The 24,881-nt window shown below is 43.6% G+C and overlaps 1 protein-coding gene across 4 annotated transcripts in view; it reads right to left on the reverse strand.

Annotated features, from left to right (window-relative positions):
• The window catches only part of TBC1D4 (TBC1 domain family member 4), a 656,292-nt gene that overhangs the window by 221,285 nt on the left and 410,126 nt on the right, over window positions 1–24,881 (reverse strand). For all 4 annotated transcript variants that reach the window (XM_078657429.1, XM_078657428.1, XM_078657430.1 and 1 more), the window contains one exon: window positions 9,693–9,782. In XM_078657429.1, coding sequence (XP_078513555.1) covers window positions 9,693–9,782 — 90 coding nt within the window. The remainder of the gene's footprint in view (window positions 1–9,692; window positions 9,783–24,881) is intronic.

The following is a 24,881-nucleotide window of genomic DNA, read 5'->3' on the forward strand; positions in this document are numbered from 1 at the left end:
GCCTTAAAAGAAACCAAAATCTCCGAATACTATGAGGTAAATTCCAGGCGACATAGGGTTGAGCAAGCTTCATAGAATAAGAATTAGCAAGGAGATCACCTCCCCTCTTTACTTGCGTGGATTTTTTGTCCAACGTAAAACATAAACCCCAAGACGCCTGCTTCAAGAGGGATTTTAGCTGGGTAGGAGAGAATGTAAAAAGAGTACTCTCTTCTAGTTCAAGAAGTGCCACAGCCTTTCTGAAATTCTTAACTATTTGAGAGTACTCTTTTAAATTACGAAACAATTCCCCCTTAAGAAGATATCTCAAAGACCCCAATTCACCTCTAGCTAGGCAAGCAACCCATCGAACTAACGCTGATAGGCCCTGCGCCCAACTGCTACTGAGACCGAATTCCAGTCTGCAGGCGGACACTGTACAAGCCGAATTAAGAGATGTTATAGACCTTAATAATTGTCCTTCAACCGTCTGCAGAAAACCCCAATGCTTTATATCTACCAGTTCCATTCCGTACAAAAGAGTTGGAGGAATTTTTGCCCTAAAAACCTCCAATAAATAAGCAAAAAGTCTTCTCCCTGTGGCGGAGTAAAGGGCACTCAGACTTGGGATCTGGCTTTACGAGAATTATTGTCAATATGAGGTTTCTCACTCAAGTTGGATGAAATAATTTTTCCTAAAAAGGAATATGTCTTAACCACCTCCAGTTTCTGACCACCTACTGCCCAACCAAAATTCTCAGATTTGGATTTTTTCTTCCCTGTAATGCACATGATTTTACTTTTAGAGGCATTTATCCTCATATAATGTGACTCTGCAAAAAGGTATAAAGCCTGCAGACGATTGGCCAATCCCTTGGGTGTTAAATCTAGGATAAGAATGTCGTCTGCATATAGCAAGCAGGAAATGGAGTATCCCCCCACTACCGGGGCAATGCCAACACAGGATGAAAGGGCAGCAGGAAGATCAGCAATATAGAGGGAAAAGAGTAACGGTGCAAGAAGACACCCTTGTTTTAGTACATTAATAGATGGGATAACCCGCGATAAACCCCTTTCTCCCCCCTGTAAAACTCGGCACCAAGTGTCCGTATGTAGAGAACGCACCAGATCTAATAGGAGAGGGGGCATGCCCAAACCAAACAATTTTCTCCACAGCAAAGGACGGTCAACTTTGTCGAAAGCTGTGGAGAAATCAATAAAGGCCGCATACACTCCTCCCCCCCGAACTCTTATATATTTATCCGAAATATCCTGAAGGGCTGTAAGGTTATCCAATGTGCCATGTCCCTTACGGAAACCAGTTTGTTCAAGGGGTAATATCTGATTCTCCTCGACCCAGTCCGAAATTAACGAGAAGAGGCATTTGGCAAAAACTTTTCCAATGGCATCAAGGAGAGCTATCTGACGATAATTCATTGGCTTATCCCTATCACCCTTTTTAAATAAGAGGACCAATATGCTCCCTTTCCAAGAAGAGGGTACATTTTTACTGATGAAGCAAGATCTAAATAAGGGAAAAAGAATCTTACTCCAAGAGATAGGATCCTGTTTCAGTACTGAGATGGGAAGTTCATCAGGACCCATTGCTCCAGAGGAGCGCATATCCCTAATGGCAAATTCAATGGTTTTCTCCGAAGGGGAGTCAATAGATAACTCATCTTCTTCAGAAATCGCCTTATAATCTACTATTGCAATATTCCCGGTGTTAGAACCCGGGGTCTCTAGTTAGCAGAGGTAAGTACCTTAGACCAAGTAGGGACCCTTGCTTCCAGTCAGGGTGAAGGAATAACCCTCTGAGATAACCCCTGCTCACCCTCTAGGTAGCATGGCGCGAGCAGTCTAGGCTAAACAGAGGCAATGTGGATAACATTTGCACTTAACACAACAATAATCCCCAATCCACCACAAACTGAGACCACACAGGTAAGTATATTTTATAAAAATATATAACTTTATCTAGTTTCAGCAAGTAAATAAAGCAGTTGCATGATAAACACTTCTTTAGAAAGCGGTTGCTTTTTATCTTTACGGGTTGCACTTAATCTTAATAATGTTGCTTGTAAATAGGAAGTTCTTATGCAAAAACATGTATAGTCTCAAGTCCCTTAAATCAGTAGTTAAAAATATGGCCACTGATTCCTAATCAAGCGCTCTCCCAAGAGCAGGGTAAACAATGCCAGCGTCAAACAACATAGGCCCCTACAACGAGCCCCTGGTGTCAGGGACTCTAAGCGCTTCCTGCGCGTCTCACCCGGATGCTGGGGGGAAGGGGGTCTCCTTCTCTTGGGCTCGGTGTCGGGCCCCCCGGCGCACCTCGCGGGGGAAACGCTCACTAGCGCTCCAGCCCGGCCGGTCTCAAGACGCTCTCCGCCTCTCTTGGTCCGTCAGAGAGCAGCGGGGAGCAGAGACGGCAGGCCGGGGGCTGGAGCACTCGGTAAGATCCCTCGGCGAGGTCTGCTCCGTCTTCCCCGGTCCCGGCGGTGATCTCTCGGCTCCTCGGCAGCTTCAGTCGAGGCAGCCAATACCGTCGCGGCTCTCCAGACGAGCCCCCTTACACCCGGGAGTCAGCCACTGGCAGAGCGGCTCCCGGGACAGGCAACCGATGACGCTCCGCTCGTTGGGCCAATCACGGCCCACCACTACTGATGACACTGCGCCGCACGGGCCAATCCCGTCGCGGCGTTAGTGAGGGGGCTCGGCTCCCTCCACCAATGGGAGCGCGGCGCCTTCGTTCTTTGGTGCCTCAGCTCCCCAACGATCGGCGATCTTGGGGGGGTATTCCTGGCCCCCGGGCCGCGGTGGTGACACAGCTCACAGTCGTTTTCAGTGCGCCTTGCACTGGGAAGGCCCACAAGTCTCCGGGCTGCCCCACACACACGCGTGTCGATGAATACGCCGATCGTGGCCCCTCAGCAGGCTGGGTCAGCGCGGCGCTCTCAAGCAGATGAGAGAGAGCAGCCCACGCGCTGGGCAGGCAGACTACAGGGTTTCACGATCTCCTCGCCACACAGCAGCTTCAGGGGGGGGGGGGCACAGCAGGGTCTTGTAGTCCTTGGGCAACCTTTATGTCCCTGGGTTGCAGACAGGGGGCCAGCTCTTCTCAGGCCCTTGGAGATTCAAGATTGTAGACACAGCACACAGCAAAGTCTTGGCAGTTTCAAGCAGGCAGGGTCACACCACACAGCAAAGTCCCTTTCTCCTCCTCAGCTTCCAGATAGGCAGCAGAACAGGTCAGCCCTTAGAGCACACAGCAAGGCAGTCTTCCTTTAGTTCTCTAGCCGTCCTCCTTCCAGCCGAGGTTCCTTCTTGGCTGTAGAATTTCAGAATCTGACTTCTGTAGTCAGGGGTCCTTTCCTTATACCCCTCAATGTCTTTGAAGTCCTTTGAAGTCTTTGTGCATGGAGGCCCTGGGTCCAGTCTAAACCAGTTCTGGGGGTTGCGGAGCACTGAGGTGTCTCTGGTTTTCTTCTTCCTGTCAGCTTCAGGGCCAGAGGTGTCAGTTGACCACCAGGAGGGAGCTAGCATGGGGGAGGTAGGCCGGCACAGCCCAGTACTTATCAGGCGTTCCTTCCTCCCACCTCCCAGGCAGCAGATGTGCCCTTTCATCCCCGGGCTGGCTTCGACCCTCTCCTCCGGGGCTCTGCAGCCCCCCCTGTCACATCCAGACCAGGCAGGCATTCCACAAACCCAGGCACACAGAAAGGTTTTAGACAAGAGTACAGCCACTTTCTAAAAGTGCTATTCTCCAACACAGGATTTAAAAACACCCTTCACTAAAAGATGTGTCATTAAATTCTGAGTTCAGGGATATCTTTCACTTATGTCCCATCTTGTTCCTATGGGAAGATAGGCTGGTATCACATGGGCCCAGCCTCCTCCATGTTACTCTATGGAGCAAGATAGCCTTACAGCAGTGAGCACATAAAATGGCTGCAGCCCACTACCAGAGCATGTTACCTGCACTAGTACATGCTCTACCTTATCAATACACTGCACCCTGCCCAGGGGGGTACCCAGAGCCTTCCATAGGGGTGACTGATGTGCACAGACAGGGAAGGGTTAGGCCTAGCCAGTGGAGACACTGGCCAGGGGGACAGGGCAGTCCACTGACTGCACACAGGCCCTGTGCTGGCAGGCCTGAGTCACCATTTTAAAGCTACTCATGTGGGTGGTGCAATCTGCGCTGCAGGCCCGCTAGTAGCATCTGTCATCACCAGCCCTGGCACACACAGTGCACTTTACTAGGGACTCCATGGTGATACAAATATGCCAATCAGGTATATTCAATTAATATGACAATTTACAGAGGGAGCACTTACACTCTGACACTGATCAGCAGTGGCAGAGTGTCCAAAGCATCTAAATCAGCAAAAACGAAATCCAGCACAGCATCAAAACACATGAGTCAGAGGCGAAAAGATGGGGGAAGAACCACGCCAAAAGGTGTCAGGTCTAACACCCGGCATATAAATTGGAAATATAAATGACCCATGATAGTTCAGCAATGGGGATGGGGAGGGCGCTAACTCTTGCTCCACAACCCTCACCAACGAGGGACCAGAATTTTCTACTTTTGCCATGAACAGCGGCCTCCCGGAGACTTATCCAAAGTGAGTCCGCTTTATCTTTTCTAAGTTTTTTCTTAATTCTGCTTCTCCTTCTTTTTAACAAGTATATTTTCTTATTTGTTTCAGTAGTTCTACATAAAAATTGCTCCCGTTCCAGGTTATTTATCTCCTTATTTAGAAGGGTAATTGGTCTAGGAGCATAGATCTTTTTTACAGAGAAGCTGGACCTTTTGGCAACAGAGGTAACCTCCTTCATGAAATTCTCAAAATGCATTATTTCGGAACCCTGCCAAAATCTCAATTCTAGTATTGTTTTAACAAGTATACCCTCCAGGTCCTTCTTGGATTTAAAGTTCCAGAAGCATCTACCAGACTCCTTATGGAAGTTAACTAAATCACTATCAAGGGACCAAGAGTCGGATTTAGGTGGTTGAAATAAGTGACTTATAGTAATCAGATTGTGGTCACTAAATAGTGTCGACGAGACCACCAAATCCTTCACTAGAGAAAAGGTAAAATAATCCGTAATTACGTAGTCCAAAATTGACTCACTTTGAAAGGATCTGTGAGTATATTTTGCAGGGACATCAGAAGGAAGCCTACCATTCACTATTAACCCTTCCGCCACAGAAAGTTCTTCAAGTAACAGCTTCCCTACTATTAACCCTTCCGCCACAGAAAGTTCTTCAAGTAACAGCTTCAGTAAAATGCTTGTTTTATTTGCAACTGGCAGCTCCCCAGACAGCATTACCGACTACTCCACTGCCGCTCTTTGCAAATACAGTACGCTGCATCTCACATGCCACTGCTTTTAAACTGGGCAGCCATCTCTGAATTAAAATGTCCCAAGTGTGTCTTTTTTTTTTTACCAATTCAAGATTCCTACCATATTTAAAAGCAATACATCACCAGGATCATATACTAATAATATATATATTATGTTCAATCACAATCAAAGATGGCTGCGCCGTGTGATGCTTACTGGCAGACATTTTGGAATGGCACGGAGCACAGTGCATCATTGTTTGATCATCCCAGATGACAGACACCTTGCTTCCCATCATGGTTGTCAAGTTGGAACTTTTAAAAAGTGATATAATATGCACCATGCCGTTCCTCGAAGGCAGCCCACTGCTTTGTTTAAACGTTAAACTTATTTTTTATTGCAAGGACATGCCCACTACTTTAAGTGGTATCCGTATTCGTTTTTGTTCTTTCATTCTTTTGATTTATCTTATATACGCTTGATGGGGTTCTGTGAGCATTTTATTGAGAATGAGTGAGTAGGTGAATGCAAGATAAGTCAGAGGGTGGATGTGCGAATGCAATAGTCCAAAATAAAATAATGTGCATAACATAGGAATACAAAACCTATTCATGTGCACATTATCTGTCACCTGACTTATAAAACATAAGTAAGCAATACGTCCTCATAAGTGCAATTTTACAAATCGGGTAATTTACTCTCCAGAGGTTTAAGAATCTACCACATAGTATTTACAGTTGTATATGAACTAAATAAAATGACACTGCGAGAGACCCAAGCAGTCTCAAAAGTGTTTAATGTGACATGCTCACTAGGGCAGTGTCACTAACATCAATCTTACATGCATAGATATTGATAATGATTCAGTGACAGTTTTGTGTGGTGTAATACACAACTGCTAGACGTAATACATAACTTGCGAGGTTTAGTGGCACCAAATATGTCCCTAATGAAGTAGGTCTTTGCAACAGGTCAGAACCCCAAGCCTAGCAGGTAAAGTGTTGCTAAATGCTTGAGCAGTAAAATATTGGGGAACGTCTAGTTTCTCCAGAGGTGTGTGGAAGAGTGAGATTTCAGACATGAGATGCAATGTCAAATCCCTACAAGTAACAGAAACCATGCAATGCAACACAACTCCCAGAGTCCCCAGAGCTCGAATGGGCCATGTCTGATAGCCTTTAGCCACACCCGGAACCCCAGTGCTCTGCTGACAATTCCCTCTGCCGGCAGGGCTCTTACATTATTGCCTTTGTGCCCTTTGGGCTCTGGATGGAGAGCTTGGCTCTTCACCGGCCCCCTCTCTGACAGTACTAACCTAGCACACACCCAGCTGCCAGTCCCAAACACCTGCACAATTTGGCCTTTTTTGTTTGTTTTATGTAGGGCTTTGATCGTGGGCAGCTTAGATGCCATGGAAGCACCGCGTGGTGTTTGAGCACATCCTGTGTGTGAGGGAGGGTGGGAGACAGACAGAGAGAGAGTGAGAGGGAGTGTGTGTGTGTGTGTGTGTGTGTGTGTATGTGTGCGCGTGCGTCTCTCTCTACGAGGACGAGGGTGTGCGGAAATCACTTTCAAAGGATAAATAAGAGTATCAAACAGCACGCTTGATATACAGTAACGATTTGCATATGTGTGTTTTTCACACAAGTCAATGACAGAAAAACAGGAAGCCGTTTTCCACCAGCTTGAAAACAACAGCTATAAAAAGTCAGTGATTCAACACTAACATTCTTAAAGTAATTTTGTATGAATCGCACCCCCAGTGCATACTTAGCGCATACAGTGTCAACAATTTCTGTAAAAAAGTCAGTCAGTTATGGGATTCTGGGCATGCTCAGAAGACACGAGTGTCACACCTACAAAACAGAAAAAATCTACAGTATGGACTAAGAATTGTCAGTTATGATAGTGCAGCAAAAAATCATTTGTGTATTTACAATGTGCACTCATGATTAGGCCTGGGCGGTAAATTCTGTTCCGCTCGCGGAATTTGGGTAATTTTGCATTCTGTGGAGGACGCGAAATTGCCCAAAATTCTGCGTTCCGCGACTTCGCAAAATGTTTGCTTGTTCGCGTTCTCAAAATGCATGTTCGCAAGATATTTCCCCCCGAGCATGCAAACAGCGATTGCGAACAGTGAAAAAGCATCGCGAACAAGCAATTCCGCGATTACGCAAATTCTGCCCACCCCTACTCAGGATCGATTACTGCTTGCAGAAGCCCTTCAAAAAAATAAATAGCCAAATAAACAAAAAAAACTAAACAAATTTAAATGTTAAAAATATAATATAAACTACATTTTCTAAATAAAGCCTAATATAATATTATCACCTATAAATATGAAATAACACGATAGTAAGAAATGCTGAATAACACATAGCTGAAAAACACACGGAAAATAAAATATGACAGAATAACATTATATAAAAATATAGGTTATCAATCACATTTATACGTTTTATAAATCAATCCAAACATTAAAAAACTTTAGTAACTTGAAAAGTTTTCGAACAAATGTAAGCTTGGCTGGTCAATCCATTTTCCGGTTGCTTCCAACTTTTCTATTAATTCTAACATTAATTGGTGTTTCAAAAAGGTTGCAATTAGTCTGTGAATCATGATTAACAATTGTCATGACGTTTTTTAAATTGGGTATAATAAGAGCGAAGCTGTGCAAATTAGCACATCCGAACCCTGAGTTAAGATCAGCACACTGGAGACACAATTAAGCTTGGCATTCACTTTAATTAGCTGCTTCTTTTATGCGTTTCTTTCAATGAAACAAGAAAGTCTATTACTAAAATCTCTAGGAGCAGGGTGAGCATCCAGATACTCAGGAGATATTGAATTAATTTGAATTATTCACGGTTTGAAATAGGCTTTCCCATTTGTAAAATGGCTCAGTTATACCCTTCTGTTGACATGCAAAATGGCTTTGCGTTCGGCAGTTAAAGAAAATTGTATGATTCATTTGTATATCATTTCTAATTTGTTTCTAAATGACTATAAAATACATAATTTTTCAACTCACATAAATACCACAAAGAAATTAAAGTCTGGTCCTTTATTGTGTTTTTGCAGACACAGTGTTGCCACAGTCATGAAATGGGGAAGATAAAAGGTCACAGTTACACTGTCAGCAGAAACGAGGAAGTTTTGGAGGAAGAACAGGGACGATCACAGACACCGATAATAAATGATGTGAGGGCTGAAAATAACATTTAGTTACTTGAAGACGGATTAAAATGCACCATTTAGCACCAATGATCAACTAGCATTGGCAAAGCCATTAGGTCTCACCTTTGGGACTTATTGGCTTTGCCAATGGCGATTAGCAATGCTATAAAGCAAGGGTACTCGCAAATATTTCCGCATCGGCCCAAAAGTATGATCTGTGTTGCACCCAAGGGCCTCATGGAAGACAGAAGGGTGGGGATCAGGGGACAAGTGGATGTAAGGTGGGCTTAGGTGGAGTGAAACATTTACGTGGTGTGAACTACGAGTCCGGGGTTATTTTGAGGGTGTCATTCTATACTGCCCTCCAAATTATTCCTCTCGAAGAGAGACAGCTATGACAATACTTTGCTGTGCTGTATCGGAGTTGTTGTCCCTCTACCACACCTTGGAGTATGCCATGCCTCACGAAAAAAAGAAAAAAAATAGTTCCTGGAAAGTGAATTCTCATGGAAGAATACTAGGATCCAGTCAGAGAGGTGGTAAACTAGCTATGCTCCACGGGAGGGACAAAGACATTTTGCACAGCCTAAAACGAATAAAGCCAGTAAACAGAAAGTAAGCAACCGCGAGTTACAAAACACAACGCCAATGGTAAGCAATAGAGGGAATGCATTCCTAGGTAAGCGTTCAGCATGTCTCCAATCTATCTTTGCAACCAGCCATCTGCCCTACCTGGTAGACTTCCACCTAAAAATATTTCTGCAAATTAACTCCTGCTTTTCCCCTCATCACCATTAAAAGGACCTGTGGACTGCATATCGTTCTTTTTCACAATAAATGTCAACGGTTGACAGGGATATTAAAAATTCAGGCCAAGACTGGAACAGTACGATTGGAGGCACAATGGCATCAAACCCTCATAGACGGCTACAAATAAGGAGACAAACAAGACAGTGCACTTCTATTCTCTTGTGAATGAATATGCCTCTACAACAGGACAGACCAGAAGACCTAGGCAAGCTCACCCATTATACAAGAAAATATGCTTAGGTTAGTAGTGAATTAATTAATGTTTCCTGTTATAATTACTAACATCACTTAAAGATCAGTGGTTTCACTCTCCTAACATTCCACCAAAGAAATTGTTGTAAAATTCTGGAAAGCATGCAACGTGCACATACCTGAGAGCAAGAGGAGATATCTTTAAAGTTCTTTTCAAGCTCCACAGTTTTAGTGTCAGGGCTGATGAGGTTAACTTCAAACCGACCAACCTTGAAAGAAAGAACAGAAAAATAAATTAGTTTAGTATTGTAGGATACACTTGCAATGGGCCAAGTGAGCTATGTCGTACTGTTCTTTGGGGGAAGAGGAGTATGGTTTTTCCCAATGGAACACAGTATAAATGTTTCACATTTATTAGAACATAATAGCAAAATAAGTCATGCTCAGCATCAACCACAAAAATCCTGATTTATTGTCTGTCGGGACTCTTCAGCCATTCTGCAATCGATCTCTTCACAGGCAGTATGAATGTCCAACCCAAGCATCAGTGGTGAAACATCTGGCGGAAAGTATTGATGGTGAGCTGTCCCCTGCCAGCACAATTTTCCCAAGTCATACAAGGGAGAATTTTAGAAACATTGGAGTATTTCTATTTCCTGGCTTTCTTGCATAGGATACCGACATTGCCTTTATTCTTTTAAATGTATTTATTTTGTTTTGTCACAATACATAAACGAACATCCCCCCCCCCCCCCCTCCCCTTTGGTCAGGCAGGTAGAGATACAGGGATTTCATGCAGAATCAAACAATAAAATAACATAATTCATCCATTTTGTCATTTTTTTCCCAAAACAATACCCGATATACAGTTAATAATTAACAAAAAACATCTTATGTCCCATAGAGTTAATTTTTGTATTTCATACATCGTTACTTTGGGCTTGGCACCACTCTAATAGCGGGGCCCAAATTTTCAACCCTTGTTTACGTTTTCTTTTACCCTTCCCCTTATATATAGCTATTTCAAGTCTATAGGTGGCTAATAGCCTCGCAAGCCATTGTTGAAATGATGGCGCCAGTTCATCTAGCCATGCCGATGTAATGCAGATCCTTAGGATTGCCATGGCGATAAACAAAAATTTGGCTCCTGCCTCATAGAGACTAGGATCCGTGGCCCCTAAAAGGATCATTTCTTCTGTTAAACTGATAGGTTTTTTCAGAACACTAGATACAAATCTCTCAATCTCTTGTTTCAAGAGAATCAGACCATCACAGGTAGCAAATATATGTACACAATCTGCTTTGGACAACAATTCCCTTAACCAGATCCCCATTTAGCAATTTTATCTGGAGTGTAGTATAACATGAAGCATGATTTATAAAATTGCGCCTGCAATTTGGTAGACATAAGGCATGATTGTGACATTTCATAGATTCTGTTAAACTCTTTCGGGGATATACCGATTTACCATGCCACTGTTGGCCAGTTTTTTCTAGATCGGGGAATATCATATTTAGAATAGCATATATCTCCCCAATAGAGTTTTTCTTGGTGGAGGCCAGCTTTTCAAAAAGTTCTAATTTGTTGGCAATAATCCCTCCCGTGGATCTTCTATTGATGTAGACTCGAATTTGGAAGTATTTAAAGAAGTCCCGCTTGTCTATTTGAAATTTCCCTCTAAGTTCTTCAAACAAAAGTAGCCCCGTGGAGGAGCCCAGACTCCCAAAATGTGTTATTCCAGCCGCTTCCCATTTCTTCATGCAGTTATCTCTAAATATTTCAGGCAGATCCAGGTTATCTTTAAACAGTGTGTAATAAGAAACACGCCCAATACCCAGCATTTTCCTAATTTTTTTTTAGGATCTTGTATCCGTTTAGTAAGGTCTTGAATTTGACTCTCTTATGATAACTATCATATAGGTGACGCCAAAGGTATCCTATATTTTGATTGCCTATAATTAATTCATATATAGATGGCTGGCCTTCCCGGGGTCTCCCCTCAACCGTGTCGATTTGCAGCAATTCCTGACTATTAAGTACTAGAACGGCTCAGTAGTAGGCTCTCAAGTTTGGAAGGGCAAGCCCCCTTTTGGTGCCGTAAGGAATTTATAAGCGCGTTGGGGGATGGGTGTAAGCCCATATGAATCTGGAGAAGGTACATTCCATGTTTTTTAGACAATGATCGGGAATTTCCAGACAAATGGCTCTAAATAGGTAGAGAAGTTTTGGAAAGAAGACCATCTTTAGGGCGTTAGCTCTACCAATCAGAGACAGATGTACGTTATCAAGCTTGTGCAGATCTTTTTGCATGGACTTCAATACCGGGTTTACATTAATTTCCACCAGGTCTTCTAGTTTGGAGGTGATCGAGATCCCCAGATTGGTTGCACTGTTTACTACCCGTGGATCATCTAGTTCAATTTTTTCATTAACCACAATCTGCGTTTTTCCCTGGTTCAGTGCATATCCTGAGATTTTACCAAATTCTATAGCCTCCCTCGTAATTACGACCATAGCTGTTTCTGGATTGGTGGTAACAATAGCTATATCGTCTGCGTAGGCCAGGGTTTTGGTAGCATGATCTTGTGATATAATTGGCTCTATGCCCCTATTTTTTTCTAGCCTCTGAATAAACGGGTCAAGATAGAAGGCAAAGAGAAGAGGAGAACATGGGCAGCCCTGCCTAGTTCCTCGGGCTATACTAAATTCCTTCGTGAGGCTACCGTTCAGCAATACCATAGCCACCGGATTGATATATAACTGTTGTATTGCTTGGATGTACCCTCTGGGAATACCGACCCGGGTCATGGCGGACCATAAAAACTGCCAGGACACCCTATCAAAGGCTTTCTCGGCATCTAAGAGTACCAGAGCCATAGGGTCTCCTGCAATTTGTGATTGATCAAATAGCGTGATCACTCTATGGATGTGGTTCACCGTTGATCTTCCTGACACAAAGCCGTGTTGATAATTAGCAATAACTTTGTGGATGATAGGAGCTATTCGGTTTGCAAGCAGTTCGGAATATATTTTGAGTCTGCATTTATAAGAGTGAATGGTCTATACGACCCTAATTGCTCTGGAGGTTTGTTTTTCTTGGGGAATATTATTATTTTTGCCCGAGCCCATGAGTTAGGTGGAGATCCCCCTTTAAAGATATACCTAAATAACTCCAGTAATATACCTTTCAATTCGTCTAGAAAAGTTTAAACAAATTCTGAGGGTAAACCATCTAGCCCAGTAGCTTTCCCCTTTGGTAGGTTTTTAATTATTGTTGCTATCTCCTCTGCGTTGGGGCTTTCTTCTAACATTGCTTGATCTAATTCACAGAACCTAACTGGGCTGTCGTGTTCAAGATACTCCTCAATTTTTTTAGCGTTAACTCCACCCGTGTCGCTATATAGAGAGCTATAAAATCGAAAAAATGCTTCCCTGATTGACTCTGGGTCGGTCACTGGGCCTTTCTCTGGGTCGATTATCTCATGAATCATATTAGCAGACACCTGTTGGCGCATACGGACTGCTAGTTGGTGGCCGACCAGTTCATTCACCTCATAAACCATTTCTTTGTTTGCCATGGCCTTTTTTACAGCTTTAGCGGTTAGAATATCCATTCTAGCTGCCCTAGCAATGGCCACTTGATTCTGTTTTCTTTCGGTCTCTTCCGGCCCTTGGTCCCCACAAGTGGCACATATTAATCCTTCCTCTGCATGTCTAAGTCCCTCCTGTAGTTCACTCATCTTCTTTTTAGCTATACTGTTCACTTTTAACGAGTATTGCAGTGTTTGCCCCCGGATCCCAGCCTTCAGGGCATCCCATACTACATTAATCGAAACACTTGCCAGATTGTTTTTTAAAAAACTAGGAATCCACTCCCGCATGTGTGTGCAGTACATGGGGTCAGATAACAAGGATTTTTCAAATGTCCATGATCTGGGTGAAGCCGGAATATTGCCTATATCCAGTGAGCATACCAAGGGATTATGGTCCGAGAGGACTCTAGGAAGCTTATTGATTTTGCTCTTATTTTTTAGTGAATTTGATAGTAGGAAGAAATCTATTCTAACATGGGTGCGATGGGGGTTTGAGAAAAAGGTATAACCCGGATCGTTAGGATGAGAACTTTGCCATCCATCTATGAGCCCATGTACACAGCAAAGGTGTTTTATTGCCTTAAACACCTTGGGCTTACGACCTTTGTAAATCCATTCATCCTTCGTGGACCAGTCCCAAGGAAGATTTATGTTAATATCCCCACAAATCGCCATTGGGAGTGGCCAGTGTGTAAGCTCGTTAGAAATATCATTAAAAATAGAGGGGTCATCAGTGTTGCTGCCATAGATGGCACAAATCGTCATTTTCTTCCCCTGCATATCTTGGCACTCTGTAATTGCCCATCGCCCACATTTATCTGTTTTACTGCATAAGAATGTATAACCTGGGCCTTTGGCCACCCCCGTACCCGAGCCCCTTGAGTTGTTGCACACACCAGTTTATACCCTAGGGTTTTTAAGAGATGTGTTTGTGAGCCCTCTATGTGGATTTCCTGCAAACAAACTATATTGCCCCCCAATGATTGTAGTCCTATAGATACATTTTGACACTTTCTTATATCATTTAGCCCACAAATATTTACTGATACGACCTTTAATGCCGCCATACCTTCAATTTCTGGTTGTCCAATCCATAACCCTTGAATCCATCTATGCCCCCTTTTTTTGTTACCTGTCTCTGACACTTCAGTTTGCATGAATATTCCTGCCTGACTTTTTCTAGCTTCGCATCTGTATTACGTACCTGCCTGGCCCGCACCCCTCCCCCCCTCTTCCTTTCGCCCGCCACCCCCCACTTCTTCTACGCCCCCCCCCTTACCACCCATTGAGGCGTCCTGGATCCAAGGGAATCCAGGTGTGGGCGTCCGTTTAGTCAGTGCGCCTTAGCTCACCCGCGTCCCGAACCATGTGTGAATGCAGTGTAACAGGAGGAGGGGGGTCTTCTGAGTGAGCAAACGGCTGTCTATACTTTCACACAATCATATATTACGTCATATTTTGATTACCAGTCTTTAACATTTCGCCCCCCCTCTTCTCTTCAGGATTGTGCCCCATCCTTTTCTGGTGTAGTAGTTCTGGTCTGGTTGCGGGTTTCCCTTTTGCCATTTTTAATGTTTTTCTGTGTTTCGTTTTCCTGTCTCTGAGATTCCTTTTAAGTAGACCTCTGCCTGGATTTCACTTGTAAAGCTTCGTGTTGTTCCCTTGATGACTATTTTTAGTCGAGCTGGGTTTTGTAAAAAAACTATCGCGCCAATTTGCTCGAAGGGAGTGAATAGTTGTCTCATCCTCCACCTTCGTTCCACAGTAGCATGGGCATAGTCTGGCCGAGCAAAGAACATGAAGCCTTTGTGCTCCCTCTTACTAGTAGGCCGAGCAAGGTCGTAGATGGCTTCTCGCAAAAGAAAGTTCCCGAAGTGCACCAGCATTGCCCTTGGATATTGAGGAGGCTTGTGAGATCGTTTCGGTAGAGTTAGGGGGAAGCGGTGAGCACGTTGCATTTCCCTGTCCATTTCCCAAGCTTATAGTTCAGGGAAGGCTGATTTAAGGAGGTCGGTCATGAAGCCCCTTGGCTCGTTTCCCTCTGCGCCTTTGGGGATTCCAAGAAAGCGCAGGTTGTTTCTTCTGGCTCTATTTTCTTGATCTTCGACCTTTAGCATTAAATCTTTTATGCTTCCCTCCTGTTCTTTTTCCTGAGTTTGAAGATTGGCGATATCTTTCTCCAGGTTTTCAGTGCGTGATTCTTCTGAAGCTATTCTATCTGAGATCTCTGAGCAGGTGTTGCCCACTTTTTTTATAGCACCTTGCAGTTTTTGGATGGCTGCATGGTTCCTCTGACTGTCCATTTTGACATCTTTGTGGAAATTCTTAATGGAGCTTAGCACTTCACTCAGTGAGGGCTCTGCAAACTTTCCCGAGCCACTTGTATTTTTGTGTTCCTTATGGTCTCCCCCTTTGTTTTCATCCAAGGTGTACTGATTATGATCCGGTTCTCTTGTTGGTTTTGGAGTTAAACTTTTTTGTGTATACTTGGTTTGTTCTTCGGCTTGTTCCGCGTTGCTCCCTTGAACTGTAGTTTCCTCATATGTTAATTTACATTGTCTTTTATGCCTTGTCCTCTTTTTTTCCAGCTTTTTCCTTGGGGCGGTGCCTTGCCCAGATTCATTCAATTTCCTTAGATCTGCGGAGTCAGATACCTCAGGGGTCGATACATCTGGTTTTTGGCCTTCATTTATGTCGCTTGCCTTGCTAGAAGTAGATATGCCTGTTTCATATATATCTGAATCTGATTCTTCAGATAGTACTTCAGTTTCAGATTGTTGCATTTTCCCAAGGGAGGAAGTTTGTACTGTGGGAGAAGAATGATCGGATCTTGGCAATCCAGTTGGATACTTTGGCATATGCTCCCCTTTCTCGGCAGAGGTTGCTGATACGCTTGCCGCTTCTTTTACCGGAATGGGATCTGAGGTCTGATTTCCTGAATCTGGAGCCGGAGCAGTCTTAATCCCCATATTTACCTGTTCTGTAGGTGCAGCAAGGTCATCACTGCTGGTTCAGCTGGCTTCACCAATTAGGGTCCTTTGGTCACCCAGAATAGCCCGTTGGTTTTCGGCTTTAGCGGAGTTTCTCAGCCCTTCCTTGGCCAATGAGCTAAATATATTGGAGATCTTAGGCTGAGATTCTGCCAGCTGCCCGGTGGTTTTGGCAGCTGCCTTCAAATTTTTGATTGCTTGCAATCTCTTTGCCTTTTTAGCCATTAATTCCAAATTATCGTTGTCTTCTGTATCCTTCCCCTTCTCCTTCTACTTCTCTTTCGCTTTCTCCTTTTCCATGTTCTTTTCTATGTTTTTATTCTTATCTTTATTTTTAATTTTCTCGGTATCATCATTTTTCTCAGCATTTTTGTCTTTGCCTACTCCTTTTCTGTTCTTTTCCCTTTCTTTTGCCTGAACTTTATTTTCTGTAGCTTTAGCTATAGCTCCTCTGGTCTCAGGTCGTCTCTGTATACCTTTTACTTTCAGCGAGCTGTGTGTGCTTTGTGTGCTCTCATCGCTCTCAATCCGCTCAATGGTCTGGCTCTCTTGTGCGTCTTGTGCGTCTAGCATTTCCGGTGTTTCTTGTGAGGGTAGTAGTAGATTTTGGTCGTTTACCTTCTCCCCTGGTCCCGTGTCCTTGCCTTTGTCCTTGTCTTTGTCTTTGTTTTGCTGTTGTTATTACGTGCTGTTTTGTTAGTCTTATTACGTTTGCTACCTTTATGGCTATTTGTGTTTTTCGTGGTTCCCTTCCCTTCGCCGGTTCCTGATATTCCTGGTGATCAGACACCCGTATATCCACCCTGTGCCTCTTGCCCGCTCCTCTGCCGCCTCCAAAAGCACAAAAGTTTACATAGTTTACAGAGAGTTTTATTGTACCATTAACATCCTTAGTATCCTCGGGCAGGTTCTTCTCTAGCGCTCCCAGCTTCACATTGTACCCTCTCAGGCACCTCTCAGGCACCTGTTCTCGACTGCCAGCCCCACACGCCGCACGCCGCTCTTCCGTGTTTCCTTGACAACACCAGAGTAGCGTGGGCCGTTAGTCACGGAATCACGGTGTTCGCAGATGACGAGGCACGAAGTACGAAGTGCGAATCAAGCCGACCGAGCAGCTGATCGGCAGGTTTTTTGTAGATCTGCAGATCGGGCGCTTGGGGGAATGGGAGATCGGCAATGGCAGCGGAAAGCAAGGAGCAGGTAAGGCCCGCACTACAGAATTGGGTGGATTGAGTGTGGGGTGTGAGTGTCTTTTTGGCTTTTTGGCTACGAGCCGCCCTGAGCTGCCGCAGGGGCCTGGGATCTAGTGATCACTGTCACTAACGCCACAGTCCTTCGAGCCACAATCCCCCATCTGCCTCTTGGAACCTTCTTTCGGCCAGACCAGGCGCAGACCCAAACCCGGACCGGCAGCCGAGACCCAAATTAGACACTAGGGTGGGTAAGTGAGTGAAAACTAGGAGAGCTCCAGGACATGGGGAGGACAGGGAGATGATAGTCTGTAGCAGAGTTAGAGTTAGGTTGTTGCAATCCAATGGCTGCTTATAGCTCCTCGTTGGTTTTAGATTTCACGGAGGGGTGGCTCTAAGCATCCACGGTAGCACGGTAGCACACACTGCAAGTTGGCCTTCAGCACTTAGCTCTTAGTACATCGCGCGCTTACACTGGTATTGAAGCTTGCATAAAGTACTTTACGGTATTGTTATCTTTATAGTCCTTTAATCCTTTAATCCATTAGCCATTATCACCATGCAACGATGTGTTGTGACAATCCTGTGCCAGCCTGGTTAGTTTACGCAGCATGAGTGATGACAGCGGTGACAGCGATGTTAAGGTGATAAGGTGATACGGTAATACAGTGGTGATAGAGGATCGCTCACAATCGCATGCCTCACCGCTGGTTTTTGATTTTGCTGCAAGCTGTAGTTGTAGGCTGTAGTGGGCTGTTGAAGGCTGTTGAAGGCTGCTGATTACTCCATTATCCGATTACTTCATCCGATTACACCGCTTTCCTACTCTCCAACAGGGTTGTGCATAGTTCGTTGACCTGGCCGGGACTCACAGAGCGATGCTTCTTGCGACTGCTCACACCGACGCCATCTTGCCTCCTCTGATAGAATTTGTCAACATTGCCTTTATTCAATGCAAATTCTAATTTGCAAAAGGAGCACAACTGATATTGTTACCACATGATGATTTGCTATACAGTGTGCAGAGATGAAGTCCAATTTCACTGCCAGACAGAAAAGGATCACTTCATGGACACGTCTACAAACCACAGAACAGAATATGCAACTAAACCAAATTATTTTTTTAACTGCAAATGTGTTGAAACGTACATATTGCCTAGAGATTTTTTGCTGCTATTAAGACATTGCACTCCTAAAAGATCAGAAGGGATGATAAAAACATTTTCAGTTCAGGCTCCTCTGCTGTGGAACAGACTTACATAAGAACTACTAAGTTTACAGGACATTCTTATGTTCGGGAAATATACTGACAACTTGCCTATTCAGTCGGTAGACAGAGGCTGCCTACAAGCAGACTCTTAATAGAGAAAAGGGAACAATATGGGATGTAAATGCCCTTAATAAAAAAAAGGGTCACAAACTAAAATTTGTATGAAAAAAATCACATCTTATTATTTGGAACCTCTTCAAAGACTGCACTCTGGCAGTCCAAATGTAAGATTCGCACATTTAGAATAAGGTTAAAAAAATGACTGCCAAGCAGGGTAGCCCATCTTGCAAATGATTGCTTCCTTCCACACCTGTTTGATGAGATGAGTATCTACAAGGATCCAATGTTTGGATGTCTTTATGTTCAAAGTAGTACTGTAGACATAGAACTTTCAGTCATGTTTAGAAGATAATGTATTACTATTGCCTCTGAATATGTTTTACAAAAGCCTCTAGTTGAGCATTGTAATATTTCACCCTTACAACTGACTTTAAAGAAGTGATGTAATATGTGATGTCCCCAGTGATGTTAATGATGTCTTTATATCATCTGTAAAACAATGAATGTAGGTGGAAAGTGCACTCAATTAATAAAAGTATTCCACTCTTACGATATGAGTCAGAAAGTGACTTTGGAGTCCTATTTAAAGAGAAACCACTGTTTGCCTATACTCGGGCACAGAATTTGAAGGAACTGTTAACTAAGAGAACACGATTACCCCAAAATGAAAATGAGGATATTTATAAATTGCAATAATGTGATTACAGGAAATACACTTTCACATCCCAGAACTGGAGCAAGTATACAATTACGACATAGCGCAAACTGCAATTTAGAGTACGTAGTGTACATGATCAAATGTCCCTGTGGACTTTTATATGTTGGAAAGACCGAGAGAAAGATGAAAATTAGATTATCTGAGCATAAAAGCAGAATTCGAAATAAAAACACTACTTCACCTCTAGCAATGCATTGGACAGATCAACGTCATACAATAGCGCAACTGAAATTCCAGATTATTTAACAAGTCCCACGCAGACCAGGAATGGACAACTCGAAAATCCTCCTCCAGAGGGAAGTCTTTTGGATAAAGAAATTACAAACTCTGATGCCCTACGGGCTTAATGACAAATTGGAGATGGATTGTTTCTTGTAATGAGTTCATGTAAAAACATATCAAGCCTGAGTTTCATGTATGACCGATCACACGCATAATACATATGCACTCAATAAAACTAATTCGACACAATCACAAATATTGTACATGGTCAAATCACAAAGCTCTTCAAAGTAATGGGAATTTTTGCAGATTTATGTATATAGGTTGATTTCATGTATTGTATTACAATGTCATACGCACATATATTTGTTATTAGTGATCCACTGTAGATATGGCCTCGAGAGATTCAACAATGAAAGCCTAATGAATATGTTCATAATATCCTGTGTAGTCACATATCAGGGTGTATGGTTTTAATTGTTGTAGAAATTGCAATGGATATGTATTGAATAGATCGTACAAATACGCAAAGTGAAAATTCTATCTGACGAAATGTGATTCTGCATTCAGATAATCGGGGTTCAAATAGGCGATATTATTCAGAATTACTGGCTCGAGTTTTACTTAGCATGATGTGAATGTTCGTCTCGCTTGCGGTATTGCCTGTAATTTTGTAGCAATAAAGTTGCGTGATACATTCGGCAACATTGGTCGATTCGGGTGTCTTATTTCTATATCGATGAACTTTAGACAGACTGGGTTTGGAAAAGAGGTAGGAATACGAGTAGGAGACTCGTCCTTTCTACGAGCGGGTGTACATGGTCTAAGTTGGCGTTTCTTCGGTGAGCGAGCGTTTCTTGAGTATAGATTTAGAATCACGACTTTCTAGTAAATATAGAGAGGCAACAATTGTTGTATCATTATGTTTAGGCGAATTCGGCGTTTTGACTATAAGATTTAGGGGTTGTTAGACCCGTCTGCTTCTGAGAATCCCCTCACCACTATGATTTCTTTTGTTCCCCTGTACCTCCCAAAATTTGTCGCTTTTTATTTGTCTACCAGGACTTTTTATGTGTTGTCTCATGGGGTTAGATGTTCCTTGATGCCCAGTTGCTCACAAAGTTTGTGGCACCTATTTACAAGGCGCCTGGCCCAAACCTGTGGCATTACAAACTGGGGTTGTCAACCTGTATAAATGAACCTAAAATGGTGGACACCCTTTTTCCTCATGTGAAGTGACTCCCATTGGAGCCTTCATGAACCCTGGCCTTTTGAGGTTTTGGCGCCCTTTGTTTGGCGCGCATTTCTAACAGGAATTCCTTTGTTTTCCTCAGGTACACAAAATGGCTGCTCTAGAACCCCAGTACGGTGGCTGTGAGTGTCCTAAATACCCCTCAAGAGTGCCTTGTCATTGTCACAGCCAAAGAAGGTTCTAGAACCTTCTGGCTCGTGCCAGTACCCCAGGGCACTGGCTATATAAGGCCCAGTCCCTGGCGGCCATTTTAGATGAAGATTGTTCAGACTAGAGAAGGAGATTAAGAGATTCCAGACTTGACACCAGATTGACACCTGCCCTGTTGACCCCTGAGGTGGCTGGTAGCGCAGGCAGTAGAGCAGCAAAGGGTTGCTGGCGTTGTGTCTGACTGGCGTTCCAGTCAGCTACGTGAGAAGTGATCTAGCGCCTACAGCGCCTGCCCAGCGAGTACCTCATTGCCCCCTAAAGACTGTGGCCAGATTCGTGTGCCTCCCCGCCCCCCGGTGGTGAACTGTGATCGATTTATCGAGTCGCGAGGCGAGAGCAAGTTCGCCGCGACCGCGATCGTCGGCTGTGCCCCTTTCGCGACAGGTGCCTCTAGAGGGGAGCTCGGACGTCTCCGAGCCCCACCAGCGTAGAGTGCTTCCTGCGCAGATTGAAGGTGAGGTGGTGCGCCGGGGCGGGGAAAGGCCGGCCTTCGTTGGGCGGGACTAGCGTCTCTGCCACTCCCCAGTGACCCGGGAGCTGTAGCTGTGGGCGGGAACCACCCTGTATGCGGAAGTCGGAGGGAGGTCCGCGGAGCCCCTGAGAGCCCCGTCGCTGACGAGAGAAGTGCTGTGCCCGACTGAATCGTATTTTGTTTGCAGCCGATGTGAGGTGGGCCCGTTTCTTCATAGTGAATGCAGCGTTGTGAAGGAACTGTGAACCGGCATTCATTTGACTGTGCGCGTAGGTTGTGTGACCTCTCCGGCAGCCCGTTCGTCAGTCTAAAGACTTTGAACTGGTGCCGCCTGTGCTCTAGTGGTGCTAAAGCCCTTAGGCGCGCATAGACTTCACCGGCAAAAGCAGAGATCCTATCCCGGTGACCACCGAGTGCAAATGATGTATTTACTGTGTTTCCTTGCCTTTTAGATATACGCGCATACGCCCTGAATGATTATTAAAGAGTCCTAAACCTTATTTTGTGCTCAGAGAAGCCGTATACCTGGTCATTGAAAACAGCATAAACTGTAAGAGTTATCTTTCCCATTTGAAACGTATTGCAGATGTAATGATTCTAAAGTATTTAATTGGTGGCAGCGATACCAGAAGAAACATGTGGTTGTTTATTTAAATGAACCAATATTCATTCTGATATTTATTGTGAAACTCATTCCTGAAGTTATTCTATTTATTAATACTATTTATTACCAGAACTGTATGACCAAAAGAAATGTATATGTGCTTTCCCAGTCAACCCTATTTACAACAAAGAACTTTTATATAAAGGAATCGTATTTTTCTACAGCAGTGGTGTGGTGTCCTTCTTTTTGGTGTGGATGTACAAGGAGTTATTATTGGGTCAGAGCCGGCTTAACACTACAGCCTTCACTTGCCTTGTCACTTGAGCCAAGCTACCCCCTTTGTGCTGGGCTTGCCCATCGCAGGTCCAACAGGGGTGTTATAGTTAGCTGGACATTTCACTCATACAAAACCATTGAAATTGCTCCTATATAGTTAGTTGTACTAACTATATTTCGCGCACCCGCAATCCACTGCTGATGATGTCACATATTACATCATTCATAACATGGTCAGTGACATCACTGATGAAATCTCAAATGACATCACTGATGACATCATCCAAGTGACAATCACATACAACTTTTCCTTCTCTAGTAAAATCTTTCATCACTCTTTGTAAAATACAGAGTATCATATTTGAATCCATTGACACAGCAATACAAGTATCTAAAAACCCACTCAGTGATTCCTAGATGTATACACACATCTAATCACTTACCTGTAGATTCACTCATACATGCTGTCAATGAGCTATAGAACACTATCAAAAATACTTATACACCTATATCGACATTACACACCAGCACACAACCTATTCACATATGAAGTTATCCTACTCACTTACGCAAACAATGGATCATACTTACATACTTACTTAGCTACACACTTATACAAACACCACTTCATAGTAAGTCATACTTAGTGTATTATAAAATCATTATTACAAATATACAGTCAGTCACACAATCATTGAGTCTTATGTATACTTATACTGTCACATACACTGCCTTTTATTTTTCTAGTTTGTTGGACATGCACCATTGAGAAATATATTTGCTCATCACCACACCCATAAAGATATTCACTCACCCAAACAACTGTTAGAATATGTAGTTTTAACTTCATATATCTACTGAATCAACTATTCACACATCTTTGGGCAGTCACACACTCCCTACCGAACCACACACACATTCACTCTCCCATACAAATACTCAGTTAACTAATTAATAACTAAAATACACTTTCACATAGCTAGCAAGCAACTGGAGAACCACTTTACACAACAACTGACAAAGTGATACATATATTCACACAGTTTAGTCACTATCCACTATATTTAGTGAGACACTATACATTGTTAAAGTAAACAGTCAATTACACTGCTACTAAACCCTCCATCCAAATATTTATTTTTATATATCCACTCATTTCTCAATGCAAATTGCTAAATATATAAAATGCATATTTAAATAACGAAGCAAACCACATTCACTGGAGGATGTCATCAGTGATGTCATCAGTGATGTCATTTGAGATGTCATCAGTGATGTCACTGACCATGTTATGAATGATGTAATATGTGACATCATCAGCAGTGGATTGCGGGTGCGCGGAATATAGTTAGTACAACTAACTATATAGGAGCAATTTCAATGGTTTTGTATGAGTGAAATGTCCAGCTAACTAGAACTCCCCTAAAACTTAGTTTTTTGAATGAATATATATATAAAAAACTAAACTCACCCTGAACACCAAAAATACCCCACCACCCCAAAACCCTCACGCACCCTAAACCCCAAAACCTTAAACGCACCCTGAACCCTAAAAATTCACCCTACACCTCAAAACCCTAACCCACCCTGACCCCCAAATTACACCTGCACCCCAAAACCTAAATGCACCTTGAACCCCAAAAATATCCCTGGACCCCAAAACCTTAAATGCACCCTGCACCCCACAAATACCCCTGCACCCCGAACCCCAAAAATACCCCTGCACCCTAAACGCACCCTGAACCCTAAACATTCCCCCTACACCCCAAAGCATAAACGCACCCTGAACCCCAAAATTACCGCGGCACCCCAAAACGTAAATGCACCCTGAACCCCAAAAATACCCCTGCACCCCAAAACCCACCCTGATCCCCAAAATTACCCCTGCACCCCAAAACCTAAATGCACCCTGCACCCCAAAACCCTAACCTACCTTGATCCCAAAAATTACCCCCTGCACCCCAAAACTTTAAATGCACCTTGAACCTCAAAAATACCCTTGCACCCCAAAACCTTAAATGCACCATGAACCCTAAAAATACCCCCTATACCCCAAAACCTTAAACGCACCATGAACCCTAAAAATACCCCAGTACCCCAAAACCAAAACGTACCCTGAACCCTAAAATTACCCCAGCACCCCAAAACCTAAACGCACCATGAACCCCAAAAATACCCCTGCACCCCAAAACCTTCAACTCACTCTGAACCCTAAAAATATCCCCTACACCCTAACCCACCCTGACCCCTAAAAACACCTCAGTAACCCAAAGCCAAAATGCACCCTGAACCCTAAAATTACCCCCTACACCCTAAAACTCTAAACCACCCTAAAAATACCCCAGCACCCCCAAACACAAACATACACATAACCCTAAAATTACTCCTGAACCCCCATAACATATACCCCTACACCCCAACTCCAAACCCTATACTTACCTTATACTTGCATATAAAAAACATATGCTTTTACCATTCATGCATTTACAACGAATTTCGTTGTAAATGCA

The sequence above is a fragment of the Lissotriton helveticus genome, chromosome 8 (genome assembly GCF_964261635.1).
Source record: "Lissotriton helveticus chromosome 8, aLisHel1.1, whole genome shotgun sequence".
NCBI classification, from domain to species: Eukaryota; Metazoa; Chordata; class Amphibia; order Caudata; family Salamandridae; genus Lissotriton; species Lissotriton helveticus.